This window comes from Planococcus citri, chromosome 2, assembly GCF_950023065.1.
Source record: "Planococcus citri chromosome 2, ihPlaCitr1.1, whole genome shotgun sequence".
Classification (NCBI taxonomy): Eukaryota; Metazoa; Arthropoda; class Insecta; order Hemiptera; family Pseudococcidae; genus Planococcus; species Planococcus citri.
Genome location: NC_088678.1, coordinates 42355270 through 42382000, shown reverse-complemented (window position 1 = coordinate 42382000; position 26731 = coordinate 42355270). Strand labels below are relative to the sequence as shown.

General features: G+C 33.8%; 2 protein-coding genes across 6 annotated transcripts; one reads left to right on the top strand and one right to left on the bottom strand.

Annotated features, from left to right (window-relative positions):
• Window positions 1-1094: 1094 nt before the first annotated feature.
• Window positions 1095-11425, bottom strand: LOC135835852 (multidrug resistance-associated protein 1-like). 2 transcript variants are annotated; one of them, XM_065350307.1, is made up of 29 exons: window positions 11304-11425; window positions 10481-10761; window positions 10223-10399; window positions 10031-10147; window positions 9686-9826; window positions 9489-9611; window positions 9102-9388; window positions 8847-9021; window positions 8581-8749; window positions 8168-8319; window positions 7951-8088; window positions 7726-7869; window positions 7412-7493; window positions 7135-7331; window positions 6863-7039; window positions 6535-6702; window positions 5053-5239; window positions 4702-4832; window positions 4401-4599; window positions 4095-4315; window positions 3915-4004; window positions 3272-3362; window positions 3036-3144; window positions 2811-2937; window positions 2472-2720; window positions 2240-2398; window positions 1980-2146; window positions 1688-1882; window positions 1095-1334 (listed from the first exon to the last, which is right to left on the bottom strand). In XM_065350307.1, exons 2-29 carry the CDS (start codon window positions 10508-10510, stop codon window positions 1223-1225), a joined length of 4314 nt encoding a protein of 1437 aa, XP_065206379.1. In that variant the 5' UTR covers window positions 10511-10761; window positions 11304-11425; the 3' UTR covers window positions 1095-1222. The 2 variants fall into 2 exon arrangements, with proteins under 2 accessions (XP_065206379.1, XP_065206378.1); XM_065350306.1 differs by having other exon boundaries at window positions 10481-11425.
• Window positions 11426-12609: 1184 nt separating this feature from the next.
• Window positions 12610-26196, top strand: Hipk (Homeodomain interacting protein kinase). Of its 4 annotated transcripts, XM_065350310.1 has the most exons (19): window positions 12610-12951; window positions 13616-13921; window positions 14000-14308; window positions 14379-14597; window positions 14781-14955; window positions 16354-16577; window positions 16650-16841; window positions 16930-17268; window positions 17343-17534; window positions 17619-17840; window positions 18237-18495; window positions 18575-18684; window positions 18771-18871; window positions 18956-19151; window positions 19234-19394; window positions 19645-19866; window positions 20114-20290; window positions 20416-20592; window positions 21828-26196. In XM_065350310.1, the coding sequence occupies exons 2-19, from the start codon at window positions 13634-13636 to the stop codon at window positions 22027-22029; spliced, it is 3765 nt and encodes a 1254-aa protein (XP_065206382.1). In that variant the 5' UTR covers window positions 12610-12951; window positions 13616-13633; the 3' UTR covers window positions 22030-26196. The 4 variants fall into 4 exon arrangements, with proteins under 4 accessions (XP_065206382.1, XP_065206381.1, XP_065206380.1 ...); XM_065350309.1 differs by having other exon boundaries at window positions 16650-16838; window positions 17343-17840; XM_065350308.1 differs by having other exon boundaries at window positions 17343-17840.
• The last annotated feature ends 535 nt before the right edge of the window (window positions 26197-26731 follow it).

The window sequence follows — 26731 nt, the reverse complement described above, 5'->3', positions numbered from 1 at the left end:
AGGTATTGATTTCAATTTTTTTCAAAAATATAACTAATTTACTATAATACATCACGTTGACTGAAAAATTTGCCATCAGGTATGACTTTGAACTTATTGCAAAGTTGGAAATTCGATGTCGAAATTGAATGTGCCAGCTTTATTCGATATTAAAATTTGAAAGATAATATTTAGGTACTTATTACTTACTTAATGATGATACTTTACTAACCTCGAAAAATTGCGATAAAACCTAAGACATCGTGACAATTCGAGTAGTATTGCGTTTGAAGTTAAAACCAATGTAACAAAAATAAACCCGCTGCCTATATCTACTCCAACTTTAAATACGAGTAATGTAATAATTGTTTAGAATGTTACTCATAAAGTGAGTGGAAATTTCATGTTTTCAAAAATGCTGAAATAGGCAATAAAAATGTGTTAAAACCTTACCCATCAACTCAGTTTTCGAGGTTATTCTTAAAAGTTGTTTCAAAAATGGAACATTTACGAATTTTCATATAGGTATGTATTTGTATGTACTTAGGTAGAGGTACCTACATAAATAGAAAAGATAACAAAAAACCATGTCAATCTCAAGAATCTCTATTCACTTTTGAAAATATGTATCAAATGACTCTAAAAAAAAATGTCTCGCACACGCAAACAAATTTCTGGACTCATTTGATGTTTTTTTTGAAAAGAAAAATGTAGAAAGAATTATTTGCTCTATTTTCGTATTTCGACGTCTAACATGAAGTGAAGTTGAACAAACTGAAAAATTGAAGTTTTCGAAATGATTTGAAACAGTGAAATGTTGCCTCAGGAGGTGAGATAAGTAGATAAAGCAAACTTGCGTTCTATCTATTTCAGTTTAAACTTGTTAAATTTCAAGAAATTCCTGGCAATATTCAAAAATTTTACGAGAACTTGAAAAATTGGTAGGTACCTAGTTCGAAGGAGTGTCCATTCACTGGAGTCTGGTGGACATTATTTGTAAAAATTTAAATTTCAGTTTGATAGACTATTTTTAGAATTTGCCAAAAATTTAAATAAGCTATGAACTAAGTGTTGAAACTTTGGAAATGGTTTGGTTTCACGGTTCGTTACAAAAATCAGTCTATAAAGAATGTATTTCAGTATCTTAAAATTTTTCTGAAGTAGTACATATGTTGAAAGTATAATGATATTTGAATAAAAATGCTCAGTTCAGCGCTCAAATATTCTCTTTCTATTCGTCTCGTCATTGTAATCCTGATTCAAGAACCATGTTCCGAAGTTGAGAATTTGCTGGATTTAGTAGATTTTCTGCTGAATCAAAGTTGACCACGCAACCTCCATCTAATATTAAAATCCTGCACAAAAAGTACAAAAAAACATCACTAGTAAAAGTTCAATCTTACAAAAAAAAAACTATAGGTAGGTATACAACATTTTGAAGGAATTGTCGTGAAACTAAAAAAAAATCTGTCAAACGTGGATAAAAGCCAAGAGATGTACGAGACATGAAGGGGCAAGTCACTATTGACAGTTTTTTTGTGGAATCTGCGATAGTTTTGAGAAGCTCAGAATTTTTTATAAATGGACTCTGAAAGATACTTTAAGATCATTGACTTTATGTTTGTAATACCTAATTTATGAAAGAAAAAAAAGAATAAGGCCTGGTTAGTAAATTATTCAAAACAATTACAAGACATCGTTCACTAACTTGTCGTAGTCTTGAATTGTATTGAGTCGATGAGCTATTGTGATGACTGTACAGTCAGAAAATTCATCACGAATTGTTTTTTGAATCAGTTCATCGGTTTCCACATCTACTGAAGCTGTTGCCTCATCTAAAACCAGCACTTTACTTTTACGTAATAGAGCTCTCGCTAAACAAATCAATTGTCGTTGACCAAAACTGAAATCAGGTATAGGACGAACACAAAAATCCAATTTAATCAATTCACACCATTCTTTGAGTATGTGTAGATAATACCTGTTTGATTTGGGCTTACCTTAAATTTTGGCCTCCTTCGTCGATCATGTGTTGAAGACCGCCAGGCAATTCGTTGACAAAATTTTTAAGATGAGATTTTTCTAAAATATTCCATAAATATTCATCTTTATAACAATCGAAAGGATCCAAGTTGAAACGTAATGTTCCATAGAATAAAATAGGATCCTGAAAAATTTCATTAAAATATTTTTGAATACCTGAAAACTGCAATGAGATCAAATCTGACAAAGAATAATTTTTAAATAGGCATCTACCTACCTGAGGAATGACTGTTAGTTTAGATCGTAATGTATGCAATCCTACATTCATTATAGAAACATTATCAATGAAAATTGTACCATCGTCTGGTTCAACAATCCTAAACAGTCCCTGGATTATTGATGTTTTACCTGCTCCAGTACGACCCACGATTCCCACCTTTGAAATTTATCAATTCAAAATAAATTAAGTAATGCAGAATATAAGTATAAAATTAATTTCCTGGAATTACCTTCTCTCCACTTTTAATTGTTAATGAAATTCCTTTCAGAACTAAATCCAGACCTTCGCGATACCTCAGCTTGTAATCATGGAAAATAATTTCTCCCTTATCTGGCCAAGTGTCAGAAACACTGACTGATGATTCATCCCAATCAGGTTCTTGAGGATAAGCAAGGTATTCGCTGATTCTTTCAACAGCTATGATACCATCCTCGACTTCATTTATGACATCTGACATGTAGGCAATTCCTCGAATCATCTTTCAATAGGTATACAATTTATGCCTTTTTAAAGATATGGATAAAATGGACTTTTTTGAAGTATTTTTGTTGATGAAGAGTGGTCTTACTTGTAATGCTAATGCAATTAGCAGAGCTATTTGACCCAATGTTAGAGAATTTCTTTCAAAAAGCAGTAATGCTGTCAATGAGCACAAAATAATGCCTTCTAGAAATTCAACTCTGGAACAAAACCACCTATATAAACAGAAACAAAGAGTGAGATGAGTGCTCAAATAATAGGGTAGGCGTATTGGACTTGTCTTGAGCTCAGCTTATTGGATTAATATTACAACCTTGTACAGATAACTGAAGAATGATATGAAGCGGAATACAAGTCAATTTTTTGATAACATCGAGACGTGAATTTTTCTTGTAATCCAAAAGCTCGAATTGTTTGAATACCTGTTAGAAAAAACATCAATTTTTGATCAGATAAATTCGTAAATTAAGGGTTCCAATGCTTTCTTAATAATCGCAAGAAACATTAAAAATGACATAATGGGTACTAGAAGTTATTTTATTTACCTACCCGTCACAGTTTCCACTAAATGGGAGTAAAGTGGTGATTTGTGAATTGTTTCAATCCGCTTTAATTGATGAGAAAGACCAATGTAATGTTTCTGCATTCAAATTAATAATCAAACAGGATTAAAAATTATTAGGTATAGGTAGCGTAAAATTATTGGAATATAAGTGACTTTTTAGACTAATTTTGCTCTTGCGTTAGCATATGTGGCAACAACGCAACACACACCACATTTACGTAAATTGTGTTGCTGATTTTGAGATTTGAAGGAGCAACAGTTTTTTTCGATTTCAATATTGAACGGAGCATAACTGATGAAAACTGTCAACATTGTCAACATGCTGTAATTCCTTCAATTTTGAAGCTAGGCAAAAGATGATACATCTCTCAGTTCCCAGCATAGAACTTTGAACACTTCACAAAAAAAAGTCATGTTCATATTTTCCCCGTGTTAAAAATTGAAGGCGTCGAGGGATTAGAAAAGTTCAACCCCTTTGAGTTCTATGGTCGAAAAATCTATTACACTTGTGTATTTTGAATTTCTGTTATGTTGGTATCACAAGTTGAAATATCCAACGTCTGTCTTAAGAAAAACCCAGTGCTTTAAAAAAATATAAATTACCTGTAATAATTTATGCCCACTTACTCGTATTATAAAATACACAATGTTGATAGGAATGATTATGATGCAACTTAACGGAATTGTAATTATCATGAACACGAATATAGAAAAATACTGAAAAAATAGGATATTTTGTAACATTGCGATTGTCCAATAGAGTCTTGAATGTGATAAATACAGGACGCTATTTTACATCGAACTTACCCTAAAGAAAAGGGTGACAAATTGCACCATTTTCATTGCAATGAAGTTATCGATAGTGTACACATCATCATTTATTCTTGAAATGATCCTTCCTATTGGTGTGGAATCAAAGGAAGCCATAGGCCAACGCAGAACGCTATGAAGTAAACTATGATAAAAGTATTCGCAGGCTTTCACATTGACTTTGTAAAATGAATGAGCACCCAGAGAGATGACAATCACTAATTTGTAAAAACAAAAATCAAAAGTCGATGACGTTTCATTACAAATATCAGGTGAAACTTTCCACGGTATACCTACACGTACCTTGAACGACTCCATATCCTACGTAGATTTCAACGAAAGAATATTTTGTTTGAAAAGCATCTTCGCTGGTTACCCACTCTGACAGAAATACATTAGAAACCATCAGAATAGTTTGGAAAAATGCGAACATGAACAGCGATACAAAAGTGAGGAAAATCCCTCCTGCTTTGAAGTATTTCCAGTATAATTTGCCATCGATCTGAAAATTCGGTTAGGTAGATTCGTATTTACTAAATTTCATCTCATTTTTGTATGTATGTAGGTAAGACGAAAAGCGTTTAAGTAGGTAATTTCATCTCACTTGTTTTGATTTCACTCTTTCGTCTTCAATTAATTTACGCGGAGTTGATTTTCTGATTTTCTTCGGTGGTTTGGAAAGTTTTGAATCTTTTTCTTTTGGCAGTTCTGAGGCATTCTCAGTGTTTGAATTGTCTTGGGGAAAAAAATCATAAGCATGACCGATTTTGAAATAGGAACAAAAGAGGAAGAATATTCTCTTCATAATATTTAGTTAGTTACACGAATGCTTCATCCTTTTCTACAAGTAATTAATTACTAAATGAACTCAATCTTTGCCTCGGTTAAAATATACCCTGTCAAAAGGTATGAAAATTGAAGGGAAAAAATGAATCTTTTCCTAAAATACACTCACTTGCATTTTGCTGAGTCTCAGGCGATTTGTCAGTTTCAACATGTGTGCGAACAAAATTCGTAAACTCGCCTTCATTGTTCAATAATTCCTGATATGAACCCATTTCAGAGATACATCCATTTTTCAACACAATTATTTTATCCATAAAAGGAAAAAATTTAGTGCTATGGGTCACGAGAATCCTCGTCTGAAAATTATCATGACTTGTAGAAATCGTTCACTCTGCTCATGCAAATTTGCATAGGCGTGACTGCAGGGCATGCCAGGCATGTTCTGGCACTGCCTACTTTTTCCAGTTTCTTTCTTGATTATCATTTCTCAATAAAAAAAATACTATCTATTCATTTTTCACTTTAAAAGAAAGTAAAATTTAAAATTTTCAATTTATTAAAGAAAAATTTAAAAAGTAATTTCATTATGCTTAGAAACAGTATTGCCAGTGTTAAATTCAATTTTGCTGACTAGTGTAGTCAATCTCTCCAAGATCCTGATTCAAATCTCAGCACAGCATATAATAGTAAAACTCCTCTGAAGTGCACTACTTAAACTCAGAAATGAAGATGACCCAAATGATGTCGATAGTTTTCCAAATAAATTTTGATTGGTTGTCCAAACATGTGAAAGCCTTGGTATTGAAATCCCAGAAATACATGCAAATATGAGGCGTGTATCCAAAAAAATCGATGAAAATCCAGAAAATCAATTCTTATATGAAAGTAAAGAACAGGAAATGAGAATTTGCACATAATTACCCTTTCTTAGATTCTCTAATATCCAGAATAGATAACCATTTTTCTCAAGAAACGAATAATATTATACATATTTTCTACGGAGAACTTATTTCGCTTGACTATAACTTCCTGGAGCTGAATTAGCCTCACCTACTCAAAAGAGTTGAAAATTCACCTGCCAAACGTGTGAGCCAGAAAAAGAGTTCAAGATACCTTGTGGACAACTGGATCAAATGGATGAGTGAATTTAACACAAGTGCAACTTTTTCGACCTTTAACACGTTACCTATTACAAAAATTCACAGTTATTCAGGTGACTAGTTGCTCATGTGAAAGATGTTTTTGTAAGCTCACTCGTGTAAAACTGTAAAATCAAAATTATGTCTTAGGATGTCACAAGAAAGGCTTGATAATTTGATGCTGTCATATGTAGAACAAGATTTAGCCAAAAATGTGAATGTGAAGTCCGTCATTGCTGATTTTAAAAATAAAAAAGATCGCCAAATAAAACTTTAAATAATAAATTTTGATTAAATTTCAAGTACCTATTTTCTTAATTGTTTCAATGTTTTGAATGTGTTATTTTTCAAATAAGTAATTATATTTTTGATATATATACTTTCATGAATATTGACGTTTTAGAACTTGTGAGAACATTGAATATCCCTCCCCCATCTCCCACACACCATCTTGGCACTACCTCCTGAAAAGCTCCAGTCACACCTATGCAAATTTGTACTCATTCGCTTACTTTATCTTTCAAAAGTCCATTTGGTCCCAATACGTTTTGAAATATATGATTGGCAACATTGGAATCGACTGCACTCAGTGGATCATCGAAAAAATAAATGTCAGCATTTTGACAAACGGCTCTGGCCAAACTTATCCTTTGTTTTTGACCACCACTTAAATTAATGCCCTGAAGTGAAAACATAAATACTTAGATAAAACTTTGAAAATTAAAATCTCATTTTTTGGGGTGTTTTTGGATGTTGAATTGAACAAAAAAAAAAAAAAATCAATCTTAAAAACATGTATAATGACTAATGAGGTAGGTAAGTAGGTAAAGGTATATATACCTTCTCTCCAATTTCCGTCAAGTCTCCATCAGTTAATTCGTTTAAATCTTGATTCAATGCGCAAGCTTTGATAGTTCTTTCATAAACATTTTTATCAATATCATCGCCTAGATTTATGTTCTCTCTGATGGTCGTATTTAGAATCCACGCTTGCTGAGGAACATACGCCATTTTTCCCTGTAAGTAGGTGTTGGTACAAAAAACATTTTTGAAAAACTGAGTTTAAACAGTTTTGAAGATCTGACGATTTCTGTTCAAATTTGGTTAATTACTCTGGTATTCACGTATCCTGTAATTTTGTACATTTCTCCCAGAAAGGCGGAAAACAGCGAACTTTTCCCAGCGCCAACTGGTCCTATAATTGCAACCAATTCAGAATTGTTGATTTCTATGTTCATATTTTCCAATGTAACTGGTCCGTCTTTACAAATCCAAGAAAACGAGGCATTCTGCATGATCAGTCTTTCAGCTGCTCGGAGAAAAAAATCCCCCTTGAGTAGAAATTAATTTTTTTTAAAATTGATTTTGGTTCACAAATGTGATTATTACTTGTGGCATCGTGAGATATTGCAGATTGATCCAATTCTTCGGAGTTCAAAAATTCGTTCATGCGTTTTATTGAAATTCTAAGCTGTAAAATATACCATTAACCCTCAAGTTAAAAAATGTTCACATTAAACATAGGTAGGTATAATATTTATAACGATCACAGTCACTCGAAAGTGAAAATAAGGTTTTCTGTGGCGGGTTTCGATTTGAGCTTGGAGACTTCCCCTTCAACTTATTAGAGAAGCAATTGATCCCACCAACAAAGATGTATATTTGCCTACTTTCGAGATTCCTGCTGTAATATTTTTGCTCACCTGTTGCAAAAATAGGAGTTGCTGAGGTATATGAGCGAAAGCGATTCGAAAATAATTGAATACGACGAAGGACACAAACGTTATTCGAACATCCATCACATTCTGTGTCACCAAAACAAAACTAGCATATGCTGCTAGACTTGACTATTAAAATACAAAGAAATGATAATGAAGAGTTTAAATCTTCAAAACATAAAAGTAGGTACTTCCAATAAATATGTATACCAAAAATGGAGAATTCAAAAATAGATTTTGAAATAGTGTATTAGTAATTGCAATTTTTCTCAGCGTTTTATTCTCCGTCTGCCTTAAATTTATTGCCACTTTTTCAAAACTGCGTTCCCAAGCGTACATTTTCAAAACCTAAGCAAGTATCTGGTCCAGATTAACAGATGATTTCAAATAATTATACCTATTCTGATTAGGTTCATCTAGACCGTACTTTGATTCCAGAAAAAATTTCTTGCATGAATCTACTTCGAATATCTTTATTTTTCACTTCTTCTCTTTGGAGTTGTTTCATGCGCTTTGTTAATAGGTAGCCTGCTAGGAATATTCCCAATACAACCAAAATACTGACGATAACACTTTTACCTTCGTGGAAAAAAAATACGTGATAATGTTTTATACGTATTATCTGAATATTCATGTGGTTGTGGGTAATTTTGTTTTTAATATTTTGCCAAAAAGTAGGTATTTATGTGTAGTTGGAAAAAAAATCAGGTTAAACATAAAATTCTTAGAATACCTTTTTTTTTAAATACCCAACGACAACATTGTCTGACACTGGTCAACGACTTTTGTATTTACCTAGGTATACTTAATCTATGTTTAATTTCACTAGTTCAATCTTACCTAAAAGATACCAAAGGTACAAGTAAGACACCGTCATTTGTGTGCACAAAGAGACAAAATAAATTAATACTCTCACAGCATTTTGTAATTGAAAGGTATCCACGGACATTAAATTCACAATATCGCTAGTACTGTATTTCTTTCTAACTGCGTTTGAAATGAGTAACGCCTGTAAATGCCCATTAACAATGCATAATTTAAAAAATTAAAATGCAATTTTTAAAATTGATTTTAAATTATTTTTTTTTTTTTCAATTTATGCTTACTTTTTTGTACAAACATGAGATCACCGTGTTTCTTACTCGGATTTCAACTCGACTGCCATGTTCTGTATATTTTGTCAGTACAACAGATTGAATTAAGATATTAACGAAAAATAAACTGGCGTAAAAATATGCTTTCCAAATGGGTTCGTTGGCGTGCAAACTTGAGAGAAGCCAGCTTGAAAAACAGAAAATTGATTCTTTAATCAGAATAATGAACGAATTGGTTGTTGAAAAAAAAAAACACGATGCACGTACTCAAAGATGATGAATAAATCAGTAGTGAGCACTTCAAACACCACTCTTAAACCAGTGATGAACCAGAAATATAATCCATGTTCTTTATGCAATATGAATAAAATTGATAGTTTTGTTAATCCAGGATCAGGGCCTGGCCTTGTGGTAATGTCTTTTGCACAATCTTTGGAATCTAAATCCCATAAGTAATTCTTCACCGGTTGTTTATGGTTATTCCAAACATAAGTACCGAACCAGTTTAAAAATAATTTTGATAAAAATGAAGCTTTTTTGGCTGGATAAATATTCTGTCAGGAATTATAAACAAAAAAATGTTATAAATGAGTTCCCATGTAATGTACTCAATGAGCATCCAATATCTGTCATTTCATAGAAGACAATTCTTACTTGTCGACAGATACGTAATGAACGTCGAGGCTTTTCATCGGCGAAACAATTCATGAGAAATATAACCATGATGCAAATATAATACAGAGCGTAGGAGACCTTTGCATCGTCTTTGCTGCGATTCTAATTTTTATAATTTTATTATGGTGTAATTATTGCACAATTTACCGAATAAACTGCATGAATTTATTACTCACTATGAAGATGTAACCATTCTCAACAACTGCTTTAATTTCAGGTATTCCGCAAACCACCGAAAGGAATGAAAAGCAGAATAAAATTCCAGATGATCTAATTCCTCTTTTGATATTAGCCCAAGTTAAAATGAGAAATAACATCTGAAAATGAATTTGGTTGGTCATCTTCGTTATAGAGTAAGTAGGTACCTACTACCTACCTACTCTACTTGAAATCGCAGAGAATTGAAGTTGACAAAGAGGTCAAAATTATCATTAAAATTGCAGAACTGCCTTGTTTTGAATTACGAGCAAATAGGTAGGTATATATAACTAGATACCTATCATAGGGAAAAAATCACTCACCAATGTAAAACATTCTACAATAGTAGAATAAAAATATACCGGAGGTTCGAAATTTTGGAACAAAATGCTTTGAACAACATCAGTTGACTTGAGTAATGTCGCAATCACAATGAAAACCTAAAATGCACTCTGATATTTTAATTATTCCCCAACAAAATCATTATTTTTTTAAAATGATAAAATTCCAGTTACCAATTTAATAATATTGAAAGTATTGTAAGGTATATCTCTGGTATAGCTCTTCTTGAGGTAGTATAATTTCAAAGGTAAAAACCCCCATAAAAAACCACAAGGTATCCAAACTAGTATAGTTTGTCGAAAACATGGCGTAAATTCTGGATCTTCAGCGTACCATGTGAGATTGGAATCCTATTCGTGATATAAAAATAATTATACGCGGGATACATGGGGAAAAAACGAGTACAGTTAGCAAACACATGTGAGATTTACCCAGAATGTTGACTTGCACCACTTGTCCATCGTTAAACAAAACACAAAATTAAACCAAATTTAAACCTTCATTAAGGTGTTGAAAACATTCACCTTGGAAATTATCTGCACCGCGTGTGTGACACATTTTTGAAAATTTTCATAAAATGAAATATAATTTGATAGTATATATAGGGCATTTCAAACTACGTCATCCGAGTCACGTGATAACGAACTGGTGTGTAAACCAAGACGAATAATATACAGTACTGAATGGAGAATCGTATTGTGCTCGCTGTTTACTAAAATTACTCAAAATGTTCAACGAACACATTGATATTTTAATACTGCAAAATGTTCGTAGTTTTATCCTCTTTACATTGATTTTTTCCCGAAAGCTCTACCTTTTACCGTTCAAAAGTTCTTGAAGTTAAAAGTTGCGGAAACAAGGCAAAAACCAGCTGCGGACGGCAAGTAATGAACTCTTTTGGCAACTTTGACCTGCAAGAACTTTTGAACGGTTAAGGGTAGAGCTTTCGGGAAAGAATCAATGTAAAGAGGATAAAACTACGAACATTTTGCAGTATTAAAATATCAATGTGTTCGATGAAAATTTTGAGTAATTTTAGTTCAAAGTTCAATACTTGCCGCCCGCAGCTGGTTTTAGCATTGTTTTCGCAACTTTAAACTACTAAAACTTTTGAACGGTAAAAGGTAGAGCTTTCGGGAAAAAACTAATTTAAAGAGGATAAAACTAGGAACATTTTGCTGTATTAAAATATCAATGTGTTCGTTGAAAATTTTGAGTAATTTTAGTTTAAACAGCGAGCACAATGCCTAGTACATTTCGCATCGTTTGCACACCACTTCAATTATCAGACGGGTGTGACGTCACTTTTAAATGCCCTATTAAAAGTTACAAACGACATAATCAACATAACATTGAGAAGTAGGTAAGCTTGGAATATGTCTTAAATTCTGAATATCAATCTAAAACTTCTGAAATTTGTTATTTTACTATCGTTGTGTTGCGTTTAACGAACTTGTTTTTTTTTTTTTTTAATATCCTTATCAGAAAAAATTTTCCAACAGTTAGTCACAGAAACAATACCTATTTATTTACGTGAATTTTTATAAAAAATATTTCTTCCAGATATTCGTACAAATAAATAAAGCAGTATTTGTAGGTACTACCTACCGAAAAATGTTTCATATTTTCTTTCGTTATAAGTTTTTTCTTCTTCTTGTTTCATGATAATTTACTTCATTTTTATTATATTATTCATGTTTGCAGATTAATAAAATTTTCTCGGTTATCTAGTTTTATGCTTTAAAAAATTAAAAATGATTTGATTGCTAATTCAAACGTATCGTTTGAGAGGTGTTTTTGTTCAGTATTAGTACCTACTTGCATTATAACTGTTCTGCTGAAGGAATCAGAAAATCACGCTGTTTCGTGATATTTATTTTATATGAGTTTGACTCTTATACCGGTTTTGATAACCTTTCTGCTGCTCAATACTTGAAAATTTTCTTGAAATGATTTGCTGATTTAAACTTCAAGTACCTACCCATTGATAACGAGTTGGTTGGATATTGGATAAGCGAGTAAGATGGATAGTTCGCTATCAGAGAAAAAAAAATGTTTTTAGATACCAGTTTCTATTTCTGATTAACCTCAAAATCAAATCATTTTCAGAATTTGTTATGTAGGTAAGTACCTTGGATTTTTTTTTTGTAATTTAGTGTTATGGATATTGGATACAAAATTGAATTGAATGCGAATTTAACAGAACCCTTAATGACCGAAATTTTTCCATGTTATGTAGTTGTTACGGCACGGCCATTACAGGTCAAGGGCAAGGGAAGTACAAAATTCAAATTTCAAATTTGGGTTCTCTCAGTTCTCTGGTTCCAATTTTTTGTATTTCTTTCGGAATTTCGGGAATTTATTCGGGCTTTTATTTTATTTATTTTCTGGAAAAAAAATCGAAAAAAATTCCGTCAATATTCAACGTTCTCATTGGTTGTTGCCATTCATCTTCTTATTCTTCCATTGTCCTGCAGAGCGCGCTACCTGTATGGTAACAAATAATTTCTGGCCTGCTGGTTGTTACAAGTACTCCCTTCGCACAAAGACTACACGTCACAAGACTTCAACTGCAAAAACTAGCAAAAACTGAAAACTCTATCATTTTCGACTGTAAAAGTGTGGTGGTGTGATGTTCGTACTTTGGAAAGTTATTAATTAAGATTTTCGATAAATTAGTGAATAAGTGATCGAGTGAGGGTAATGTTCCTTACCCTCGATAATATGAGTTGCAATTTTTGTGTTTTCAAGATGTGTTGACTTTCTCAAATCTCATCTAAAGTGGAATTTACGTTGTTCTTAATATAGATATTTCAAGATGGCTGGAAAGAAAGCATACTAATCTTTCGGATGTATTCATTATGAAAGAAGGATTTTTCAAAGGAAAACGGTATTTTGAACGGTAAGTTGAGTAACTTTAATGTTGAACTTTTTCATCGCGTGTCCTTTTTTGACAATTTCTGCAAATCATTCCCCCATTGAAAAATTTAATTGACGGAATGACGTCGGTGAATGTAAAGAAGAAAAATTATTTCTGAATGGTTGGATGTATGTTCATTGTGTTCAATTGAAATATTGAACTGAATTTTCAAAGTTAGATTTTTATATATTGTAAAATATATTTTAGTATTATACATCATTGTGCAATATTGTTGATACTCGGTGGGTGGTTTTAATCAATAATTTTTGTTAGAGTGAGTACAGTGACGAGTGATGTGTTGTCTTATTTTAATGTAAACAAAGATTATGTAATTGAAATTTCCAACGGTAAAAGTGATAAATTTTTAGAAATTGAAGATATTTTGGAATCGACCGTATGTGAAATTTATTACAATGTCGCCTTTGCTGTTTATGCGTAGAATGATGTTTACGTAAACACACCGTATTGATTGGATTTTATCAAAGTATTGCGTTCGTATTTACGATACGAAAATATGGATAAATTACATAATAATCGTCGATAGTTAACCCCTTAATAACCTATTTTTACAAATGTTTTGTTGGACTTTATTTCGGAGATTATGAAATTTTAATATAATGTGTTTTTTTATTTTATTTTTTTACAGAGACACCGCTAGTGTGACATGTTCACCCAACCACAGCTATCGTGTGTGGTGTCAGAGGGAACCGTCCTTACGCATCATAAAAAACGCAAACTCGATCACCATCACTTTACCTCATCTGACGTGGTTTCTTCAACGACATCGACTTACGAATCTTCTAACTCGAACAATTCCACTAATGGTGGTGCCATAAATTATCGGAGACAGAATGCACACATCAAAACAAGCCCGTCTAGCGGCAGTCAACAAAGTTTCATTCGTGCATCTACCATCAAGTTATTAGATTCTTATACACGGTGTGGACAAAAGGTACGCATTTCGGTATCCCGCTGTAGTAAGTGTTCGAATTCACGAACAAAATCTCCAATTCGATGTATTTCTTTGCAGCGAAAATCTTGTGAAGGTAATGCAGAGAGATCTGAAGACAGTTGTAATACAACTATTACCACTACAACAAATCATAGTAAGGGTACCCAGGCAGGAGCAGGTACCCAGTCGGGATCTGCTGACGGGGACTATCAACTGGTGCAGCACGAAGTTCTCTACTCAATGACAACGCAGTACGAAGTATTGGAGTTCTTAGGTCGAGGTACATTTGGTCAGGTTGTAAAATGTTGGAAGAAAGGTACGAACGAAATAGTCGCTATAAAAATCCTCAAAAATCATCCCTCTTACGCTCGTCAAGGACAAATTGAAGTAAGTTCTTACCGAGTTATTCGAGGAAACGCATTTGAAACCATATTAATTTACAATCGTATCATTATAGGTCAGTATTCTATCTCGCTTGAGTCAAGAAAATGCCGACGAATTCAACTTTGTACGTGCCTACGAGTGTTTTCAGCACAAGAACCACACGTGTCTTGTGTTTGAGATGCTCGAACAAAATTTATACGATTTTCTAAAACAGAATAAATTCAGTCCTTTACCTTTGAAATACATTCGTCCGATACTGCAACAAGTGCTAACAGCTTTACTAAAATTGAAGGTAATTTATTACGAAATTCGATTATTTATTACTTCGCGCTCACGTGTTTCTTGTCGATTTCACTGAAAATGATGACTGATTCTCGTAATCAAAATTTTATCAGTTTTCAGTGATGAGTTTCATAGACACTTGAACATAGCTTTGTGATATGATGATAATTAACGATAATTTTTTTCTCAACAGCAACTGGGATTAATCCATGCCGATTTGAAGCCAGAAAATATCATGTTGGTTGATCCAGTGCGCCAACCTTATCGTGTCAAAGTGATAGATTTTGGTAGTGCTTCACATGTTAGCAAAGCTGTTTGTAACACGTATCTTCAAAGCAGATATTATCGAGCTCCGGAAATTATTTTAGGTTAGTTGAATATTTGTTAATAACTTCAGTTATATAGCGGTATTCTTTTTGAGTAAGCTTTACTTCAAATGTGTAACGATATCTCGATGAGAATGAAATTACACAAGTTTTGAGTTAATTTTCCCTATATTCAAATTCCTAAAAAATTAACAACGTTATGTACAGATGTACATGAGATTGTTTAACAATGGTATTCATCGTACGTTCAATTCTCAATTTAAATACGCGATCAATTCGTTGAAATATAATACCTCTAGACAGCCACGTCTTTAAACAGAATAAAATTCGTTCGAAAATACACTCGGTGCTTTTTTCGATTGACTTGACGATAATGGTAGAAGTTCGTGAGGTCATTAACATAAATTATTACTGAAGCGAGTGTTCATTTCGTACCAGTCGAGTAAATTTTGAAAAAAAATTCATCGCTTGTTCTTCCTAACACTTGTAACCCGCCAGCTAGCTTTGATTTCGTAGGTGATACGGTTGTCGGTATGAGAAAGAAATTCATTTATCATTTTACAGCGAATGAAATGAATGGGGTTGGTGGTGAATGGTGTTGTCAAGACGTTCACCTTTTCGTTTCTTTTGTATTTTTTTCTCTTTTCTGTTTTCGTCTACCGTGTACTTGTATCCCTGAGTTACAATTTCTGTTTTTTTTTTCTAATTCGCTTTTTTTGTTCTTTGATTGGAATAATTTACTAAATTTCTGCGATGAGAAAAAAATTGACTGCTTGAAATTGAGGTAACAATGGTCAATGAGGAATGTGGTTTTATTCAGAATTAAATCATTCAAATGTTGCGATTCTCAGCAAAATTATCTCAAGTTTTGGTATATTCGTGAAAACTAAAAAAAGAATGAATTTATTGTTATTGTGTTCATGAAAAAGCGGCTTTCTTGATAAGGCTTTGAATTCTGTCGTTTTTTCCGCAATAGTTTGGTTGTCGTTCTATCTCTCCCTTTTTTCCACGTGTTTTTGTTATGTATTTGTTTAATTTTTATCAGTAGGATGTAGCAATATAAGTTCACTTTTTCCTTATATTTTTATGGATAATTTTCCTTTGAAATTCCTGTACGTCAACGTACATATCGGTTAATCTGGTATTCTCCCAATATTATTGCGTAATACGTCAAAGGAAACCTTTTCCTTTATCTTTGTTTCTTTCATGAAATTAATACGTAGGTAATCATGCATCGAAAAGCAGGAGCATTAAAAAAGAGTAATTAAGGTTATTCGATATGTTTTAGAAATGCGTCAATAATGACGTGTTATCAAAGCTGTATGCTTCGGATTTTTATTTTCAGTGAATTACGCAGCGGTGCAAAATTTTTTTCGACGTTGAATTATTTATATCTTAATTGCGATTCGAGTGTTTAATTTTTGACGTATTTTTGCGCAGGTTTACCGTTTTGCGAAGCAATTGACATGTGGTCGTTGGGATGTGTAGTAGCAGAATTATTTTTAGGCTGGCCTTTGTATCCTGGATCGTCGGAGTACGATCAAATACGTTACATCAGTCAGACTCAAGGATTACCAACCGAGCATATGTTAAATAACGCTTCTAAAACAACGAAATTTTTCTATAGAGATATGGATAGTACATATCCATTTTGGAGGCTAAAGGTAACACACAGAAACAGGCTAAAAACCTACGCAAGTGGGATGAAATCTAATTTTCGTTTTTTATTTAAATAGACGCCGGAAGAACACGAAGCGGAGACGGCGATTAAATCGAAGGAAGCTCGAAAATACATATTCAACTGCTTAGACGATATTGGTCAGGTTAATGTTCCTACTGATCTTGAAGGGGGTGAATTACTGGCGGAGAAAGCCGATAGACGCGAATTCATCGATCTTCTAAAACGGATGCTTACCATGGACCAGGTGGCAATACCAAATACCGATTTTTACGCGTTGAACATTTACATTGGGGTATTTTTACGATGGAATTTAATCGATTTCGTTATAATTACAGGAACGACGTATTACACCGGGAGAAGCTTTGAATCACGCGTTTGTGACGTTAGCCCATCTGGTGGATTACGCTCATTGTAACAACGTGAAAGCTAGCGTTCAAATGATGGAGGTTTGCCGCCGCAACGGCTATGTGAATAATTCTAGCGGTAGCTCGCACCATCATCATAGTTCGGCCGGACCACCTCAAGCGGTCGTCGCTAACTTCGTACCGTCTTCGAACGGTAACGTTACGTTGGCGTTTAATAATCAGCTAACGAACCAGGTCCCGCGTATTATGCGCGAGCGAGCGGTCGCCGCACCACCTCCGGCACCGCCGCCACATAGTTTCGATAATTTGGTAAGCATCCGGTGTTTGTTAATGAGATATGACTGTGAAATATGTAAAATATCAATTTTTTCGTCGTTTTACAGTATCAGTTGTATAACAGTCGTACGGTAGCCAGACAGTACGGCGGTAGTGGACGTAGCGATCCGTTTCAGCATCAATTATCGATACTGTGTTCCGGTAGCTATCAAGGTATGCCATCTCCCGGCAAACACGTCACCGTGGTCACTCAACAACCGCCGCAGCTACAGATACAGCCACCTATACTATCGCAACAGGTCGGTTTCGTCGACGGCAGCGCGATCGCCGACTTGTGTACGACTGGTGGAAATCACCGATATAATCGGCCGGACGGATTACAGGTGGCTGCTCAACAACAGTATGTACCCGTATCGATGGTAGAGCCGAGTGGTAGACAGATGTTGGCGGTGCAGACGTCCTGGCCGACGTCGAGCCGACAAATGACTGCCATCGTTCCGTCGTGGCAAGGCATTCCCACCCAGCATGCCACCATACAACAGCCGTTATCTGAATTGACCGATTGGGGTAGGCCGTTGTTGGTGGATTCGTCGGCGTTGATACAGGTACGTTTGATATTAAAACGAAATGTGTCTGATGACAGCGCCGGAGTCGACGGATAATGAACCATCTTTTGAGAGGCGGAAATTATATCAAAAATACAATCAGCGTTTTTAGAAACCCTCATTCTGATAATCGATTCCATACGTTTGAAAATTTTCTGAATTTTCCCCACCCCTCGTCCTCCTTTTTTCGAGTATTAAGAATTCTGCGCATTCAAGATCCTCCTATGAATATTCTAGTAGAAAAAATCGGGGGAAATGTTGGAATTTTTCCGAAAAAAATTCAGATGGAAAAGAAACTGTCCAGTCTTCTGTTTATCGAATCCGCAGCTGAATGATAGAAATATCAAATTGTACATTTTTAAATTTGGTTTTCATAAACGTTTTCCTCGTTTTCAGGATCAAAGACCCGTCGCATTCACCACCGAAGTGTACGACGGATTGGTGGAAAGTCCGAGCACGATTAGAAGTACCGCATGGGAAAAACGATCTAGTGGTGTGTCGAAATCGTCTCAACATTTAGCTCCGCCGTCGTCCATTCCGCACCACCATCATCATCATTATCATCATCATTTGACGGTGCCACGAAACAGCGATAAGAAAGATACGCAGTTGAGTCCAGTAAAGAAACGCGTCAAGGAAGGTACTCCACCTAATGGTAAGTGAATCTCGACCAATATTACAGCTTTAAGTTGTTCGAAAAGTTTGCATTATTTATTTACGACACTTTATTTCAGAATGTATAAGCGGTCGTCGTAATCGCGGTTCTCCGGTGATCAGTTCGAATTTAAATCATCATTGGCAGCATTCGAATAGCAACGGAAACTCTTCTTCGCATCTAAATACGGTAAATAAATTTTCATTTGATGAAATAACGACCAAATCATGTGAAGTAGTTATCCGTAGTTGACTAATAATTTGAATTACGTGCAGATACCTAATCGTCAGCAAACAATCACCATCAACGATACACCTTCACCAAGTGTTACTGTTATCACTATCTCAGATAGTGAAGACGATGTTGCGCCTAAAAGGTATAGTATTACCGGTTAAAATCCACATTCCGGTGATATCGTGATGAAAATCGAGGCTAATTATCCGTTTTGGCGATTTTTCAGTGCACCCCAACCAACTTCGATGGTACATTCGAGAAATTCGCATAAATCGCATCAAAGGAAGAATGTAATTTCATGTGTAAGCGTCGGAGACAGTGACGAAGATTCGCAACAAAGTCCCAAACATCAGAATTACCAAAGCACCAGGGTAACGCCGGTTATCTACCCTCATACTCCGAATATAGTACAACATCAACCTGTAAGTAACGCTATGGCCTTATTTACCATTTCGAAAGATACGTACGGTTTTTATAATACGAAAATATGTTAATTTTGCGCAGACCATTTGCATCGGTAGTCCCAAAGTGGAATCTGGTCGTTACGTACAACACCATCAACCCCAAAACGGCTCCATCCAATACCACCATTCGAATTCATCTCAGATGTACGTTCCAACCCCAACAGCTTCGAGTCATAGTGTTAAACACGAACCCCATCATAGGTAAGTGACTGCAATATACGATCGAATGCGAGGGCATACACGTGCTGTAGGGAGGGGAAGGGGTCATGAATCAACGATGTGTCTGCTCCCTACTTTGGTTGTTTGATTCGGTCTCGACTACGGAAAAATTGCGGTGCTGCTCTTGAAATGATTGAGATATTAGGCGACCAAGAAGGATACGTGTGGGCGTGTGCGTAATATTCATCGAAAGGCTGGTATATTAATGTTTGTTTTAATATTTTCCCTTTAGTTCGACATATTCATCATCAATAACGCAATCTCAGAAAAAGAGATTACTGGCGAAAGCTCAGAACGAATTTGTTATACCAGCTACTACACATAACGGTTCGGTGGTTACTAAGCAAGAACCTTCGAACGTCACTTCAGAATTACAGTACTGTAGTGGAGGTTCGTCGTGTAAAGATCTTTACCACTGCGTCGCTCCCCAAGAGCAGCACATTGTTTATGCGACGTAAGTGCGAACGAATTTTGTTATACGCTGCCGTATCGTACACGCACTCCTACATTTTAATACATACCTACGTAGCGTATTAGATTGGCTCGGTGGTGTAAGAAAAAAAAAATCATTATAGAATAAATGTCAGGGTTATGGGTATTTGAAGGATAGAGAAAAAAAAAGTGAAAAAAAGTAGTTTTCGGTTCTTTGAAGCGATACAGAGTTTAATTTTCGTTTTTTTTTCTCGCTTTTGATTTTGCAGAGATAAACGCGTGTCGTATTCGATTCCGTCGGCTCATAAAAGAGGCGTTCCAAGTTCAAACGATACGTATCAAGTTCAACCTCCAGCTGCCCATTCGGGTCGTGAACAACATGTAATAACCAGTTCGAAAACATCAGGATGGCAGCAGCAAGCTTTACCGGTGCATCAGGGTTACAGGTGAGCGAGTTGCGATTTTCTTCTGTCGACTGTTCAGATATTTGTTTACAGTCGGGAATGGTTGATGAAGGTTTTGGAATTGAGAGCGTACGTAGCTAAAAGTTGAACGTTTTTGTTGCTTACAGCACTTCGCACTTATCGCCGCAATCGTTAGCCACGAATAGGGGCCTATCACCGTTAGCTGGACAACCGATTTATCATCAAAGTGACTTATTCCGTAGGCAAGCGGTATATGTAACGACAACGCAACCGGCCACCGCGTATTTACCGGCCGCCCAAGTGCCCGCAGCTTTTACGACTGGGTAAGTACACTATTATGATTAGATACTGACTCGGAGTAACATACCGCGATAGAATACATTTCGAACCGAAAAGCATAGCTTCAAAAATGTATTGTTCTTCTGTAGGATTTTTTTTTGAGTCACAGCGGTTTTTTTGTTGAATAATTTTGATTACATGAGTGAATCATCACTTGACAGGAAAATATTTGCTATAGACTGAGAGAGAAATCGGGAAAGTGCTTGAAAATACATTACTAGGCCAAATTTCAAGTGCTCAGTTTCATTTTTCAAATTTTTGAAAATTAATTCCTATTAGAGAAGTCGAGAGAAGTAAAATTCTCGAACATGAAATTTCGCAACAGTGATGTGCGATTTTTTTTTACATGGCAGATCCGTTTTTGAGATACTTTGAGACAAATCGGAAACTTAGTTTAATTGTGATGAAAAGTCTGTATTTTTTTTCATATTTTTTCATCGCAAAAAACCACTTCGTCAACCTCCCAAATTCGAATTTCACCATTTCGTGTAATTTTGGAACTTCCAGTGCAATTTTCGATTTCTCCAGGATTATGAAATTTCTTCAGGAGCCATGGAAACCAATTTTGAACGCTAAAAATCAAGTTGTGGCTTATTATGGATTCATTTAACTAAGAAACTCTAGTTGTCCACACCTTGACCAATTTCTAGGTAGATACCCCTAGTGCGTTTTTTTGAACAGAATATTTTTTACAATAACTAAAGAATGCTGGTCAAAAACACCCTCGAGATGTCCGCCTGGAAATCGGCTCAAATGAGGATAAATGCCTCAAGCCAGTTGAGATAAGCTGCAACTGATCTTTAGTTACCCAAATAAATGTCCCTACTCTCTGGAGAAGTAAAAAATCGCTTTGGAGCTTCCAAAATTTCCAGAAATGATGAAATTTCATTCGAGGTAGTCGATTAGTTTCAGAACCAATTTCCATCGCTTGCTGAATGAATTTATATTTCTTGTGAAAAAAATACGAATTGCCGAAAATGATCAATTTTGAATTTTCAAAAATCGACAAATTGATTTGAGTAGCTGAAATTCTTTTATTTCTTTTTTTAAAAAAATCTCAAAAAATGCTCAAATCATATCTTGATCTCAGCAAAACATCAATCATTTTTTCTTCAAGAAAAAAGTATTTTTTTGTTCTTTCTGCACTTTGAAATGTCACCATTTCTTTGAAAAAATAATTATATCTTAAACGAGTGGTATTTGATTTTCAATCCCGCAGACGAGCAATACCACCTCCAGCTCATCACGCCAGCGCTCGCCCTCTATTGACTACTCATACTTCGCATCCTTTACCAGCACATATGCAGCCTGGAGCTGTATTCCCGGCTCATCCACAAGCGGTGGCAGCTACATACGGGTACCTTAGTCCAAAAACACAGTACCATCATCAGCCCTCGGCCGGATTATGGTTTACTGAGTGAGAAAAAAAATTAATCATCGAGTGTGTGTAATTCATTTATGATATGTATGGTGTGAGTTGTTATCATTGTTATTTGTACTATTTTTATGATAGTAGCTTGTGAAAGAAGAGAAGTAAGATTGATGGAGATAGTTTAAGTCTAACGTTTAGCGTTCCTCTTAACAAAATTATGTTTTTGAAGTATTTTTGTGTATGTACTACTAATTTTCACGTATGCGTATTTATTTTTTGTTGTATTGAAAAAAAAAATTGTGAGAAGAAATTTGTTAAGGTTTCGTACTGAATGTTATAGTAATTATTTATTCTTTACTCAACCTAATTAACTACATATAGTTTTGGTGTAATAAGTTATAAGATAACTACCTTGTGTAGATACTTACTAGTTTGTTTCTTTGTTTGTTTTTTTTCTTGTCGACCCCTCTCTTCCTGTAATAATTTTTATTCTCGAGAACTTTACTTCTTTTTTTAAATCAGGTGTACGAGAAGGTATTAGTTTCTTATATTTTATTTAATTCTACTTACGGTACCTACCTACCTACCTATATAAAATAACTATTAGAATAGAGTTAAATTTTTAAATTATTTACCATTTGAAATGACATCGATATCGATTGACGTCGTACCTACACGTGCCGTTTTTGTGAATTTATAATTTTGGAAAACGAATGTTTGATTTATTCGAAAATTATGAAGTACCTACTTCAAACGAATACGAGATCCTAGTCGTGTGACGTGTTTTAGTGTAAATTTAGTCGTTAATTCGTGTTCTCTCGGTAGTTCCCTTCTGTTTTTATTTCTTTGTTTACTTTTTTCTTCTTTTATTTTACGTGTGTCGGTGACATGAGAGAAAAAGTAATGTGAGAGAAATTTTATGTTGATGGAATTCTGTTCAAATGTTAGTTATCCTTTTTTTTTCTCTTAGATACGAATTCGTGTTGTATTTAGATCTCTTGCATTTTTACCAGTTGTACATAGAATTTAGCAATAAGCGAATTGTACAAAGTTGATTTTTTTATTTAACGTTATCGGATCATTTGCACTTATTTATTTTGAAATCTTTTTTATTATATTTTTTTCCTCCTATATAATATATAAAATATTATGTATTTTTTAACCAGTATTTTCATTATAGTAGTCATTAATAATATTATTTTATTGTTGCGAGATATTATTGGAATTCCTCGGTGAGGTCTGGTCTTCTGTGTATGTATAGTTAAGTGCAAATCGATCGACTTTTTCTTTTAATTCTTCGGTGTCGAGTACATTAATAGAACCAAAATTAAGAGGGATGTGTTTGTTTTACTTAATTTATATGTACCTAATTTGTTTTTTCGGATTGATTCTTGAATTTTATTTTTATACATATTTTACCTTTATTAACGGATAATTTTTTTTATCATTTTAGACGAAAAGAGAGAATTTTTAGAGAAAAGTAGTCATTATATTTTTGTGATTTACAGCATTTTCTGTGTTTTTACTATTGTGTGAACCAAGATATATTTATTAATTTTTAAAAATTTGAAATTTTACGTTAATATTTTTTTTTTCAATTTCGTGGCTTATTCACGTATATATAATATATTCGAGTTGTTTTTTTATTATAGCGTTTGATTGTAGCTTTATACATATTAATTTGGTCAATTAACTGCAGTTTTCTTTTTCTAAACGAGTGTTTTCGCCTATGCAGGTTTTTTTTCTCTTTTTATGGCTATTTGTAACGAATTATTTTTTCGTGTTTTTTCTTCGTAATCAATGAATAGGCTGACTAAATCAGGAATATGTTTTCGCTTTGTGATAATTGGCACTTAATAAGTCGTTTATATACTTTTATATTGTAAATACTACGGTTGTGTTAGCAGTTGTAAATGTGTGCGCTAGAATTCTGTGTTGACTTCGTGTTTTTTTTTCGTTTCGTTTAGTTTCGTTTCGTTTCATTTTCCTTACCTCCTATGCTAACGGTTTGGTTTTTATTTATATTTTAATTTATCGTAGAAAGGAGTTTCGTAATGAAGTATAACTTTGTTAAATTACGATGTTGCGATTAAATCGTCTCGAAATTAGGATTGGACGTAATGAAAATGATGAATGTGCCTCGATGGCTCAAAATTTCGTGTCTCTCTCTCTCTCGCTCTGAAATTTTAACGTAAATTTAATGTACGAGAAACAAACGAAACTGGATGTTCTCTTTGTGGATCGTATATACTTTATTTATTCATTTATTTATTTATTCGTTGTATAAGAAATAAGATTGTGGAGTTTAGGATGAGTTTTTTTTGCTATTTTGTACGTAAATGACTTCCGTTAAGTGTAAATTTTAGAGTAATTTGTTTAGTTCCTACCTCGCATTCCCCCTTGCTACATTTTACACAATTTTTGGTACAAATATCGAGAGTATTACAGAATTCAAATGGCTTCCTGGTACCTCCTAAGAGTGTTGTATCGTCTGATCAATATTCGATTATCGTTCGTATCCCGAATGAAAATTCCTCGATCATTTTGTTACGTAGTGAGAGGCAAATTCAGGGATTTTTTTTCTCGTAAATTTTTTTAGACTGAAGCAGTGCTTAGTACGAGTATAGTACAAAGGTTTAAATATTTAACATAGTAGCGAATGGTTTTGGAAATTTTTAACCAGGGAGTACGAAATCGTCGTTAATTTAACGAAGTTATTTTTTACAGGGTAACGTATCTGAACAAAGGAGGAAGGACAGGGTTTAAGCTTGTGTGAGTGCAAAATTACGGTAAATTATTCAGTATCGTTCTTCCTCTTTCATTAGTAATTATGAGCTTATTTTTCAGTGATATACTAATTTATAAGTTGATTAATCATTGGTTTAGCGGCGTGACGTGTGAATTTTGGCTTTAAAAAAAAATTTAAAAGATATTTATATTTTACGTAAAAAATCGTAGTTAGGCAGTTTTTTTATTCTAATCGTTGTATCTTTTTTTTTGTTCTGAAACGAGAAGTTAGTTTGCGTAGTACACATATCAGTGTAAAGAAAAAATCCCTGTAATGGTGTAAATATTTTCATCGTATGTTTTTTTTCTGTTTTCTTTGAAAAGCAACGTGACGTGTAGCTAAGATGAAATATTTATCATCATTATACTACTATTATAAAAGATACTATAAATTCTAATTTTACCGTATTATTTAAGAATATTAAATCATGGATGTGTAAATTATTGTTGGTAATAAAAACAATATATGCTATGTATTTTTAAAAAAAATGGTTTAGTACATAGCTTTATAATATTGAGGAATTTAAACAAAATAGTTTGTAAAGTGTTTGATGGAGTTTTTTTCTCTTTTTAACTGGCTTTCATTATAAATAGTTTATTCCAAACGTAAGCTTTTCTCTATGTAGTTTCTCTTCTTGGTTATTGGAACGTATCTTTATAATAGAAATACGTAGCACGTAAATATTAAAAGGTTTAAAGGAATATTTTATATCGTCCGGTGAATGAATCAACTTCGACCAAAGTTTTTTTCCCCTAAGTACCTCTACCTAACTAGTTCATCTAGTGGAAGCAGATTACCATGAAAAAAAAATGTCCGTTGGCATTTATTTTTTTTTTATATTCGATGAATATAACTTCTTGTCCTTTGAATCGGTTTTTTTAATTCAATTTTCTTGTATAAAAAATATTCGAATTTGAATTCATATTTTCTTTTGAAAAGATTTCTCGAGTCGAGGAGTGATTTTAAAATCAAAATTCAACTTGCATCCACTTACATAGATTTTTTTTATTAAAAAAAAAAACAGATATCATATTTTTGTGCACCTGTGATATTAGAATATTTAGAGAAATCGATTTGGCTTCATTTGTTTGTTTTTTTTTGTTTTTTTAAACTCATCTGGTTTATTTAATTTATTTACTACGTAATCAAGTACAAGTTGAAATTTTTATTATTAAACCGGTTTTGAAAGTTTTCATTTACTCTTTTGACTACATATTATGTTTTTATATATCGACCATTTTATTATAATTGGTATAATGTTGCATTATTTATATTCATTGTAACTATTTTATAATCCTTTGTACCGTCTATCCGTTTTCATGCATTCTAACGATTATAATTACGTAGCTACTTTTAATGTGTTAGTAGGGATTTTAGGGGTTTATTAATATACATAAACGAAATAAAGATAAATGCACTGCATAGTTATCTGGTGTTTTATTCGCATTATTCTTAGATATCAACACTTTTACTGGGTGTAATTATAAAGTTGTCGTTTTTATGCTAATTTGAAAAACGTAAGTAACTACGAGTAAAAGTTGAATAGATTGAAAAACATCCCTTGAGGCGAAATTTGCTGTAATTAGTTTTTGGAGCTAAGGAAGTTGGCAAGTAGAAGTATCTTGCAAAAGATATTAATTTCATTTGAAGGGACTGTCTTTTTGGTCTCTCTGGAGTAACTTGACAGCTGAATTTGAAAAAATTTCATTAGAAAAGGTCGTTGCAAAAAAAATTTGAAGTCTGTTCAGTACTCATTAAAAATAAAAATACTCGAATAAAGAGGGATTCAAACGATGAGGAATCAATTGATCGTGCTCACGAACACTGAAACTACCTACATAGGTATATAAAATTTCACTCCACATTTTTCAGTTTCTTTGCTCTTCAGTCGATGTGGAAAGATCCGAAGAAGTGAAACAAAATTGAAACCCTCAAAAAATCAGAAAGACTAGAAAGGATTGAA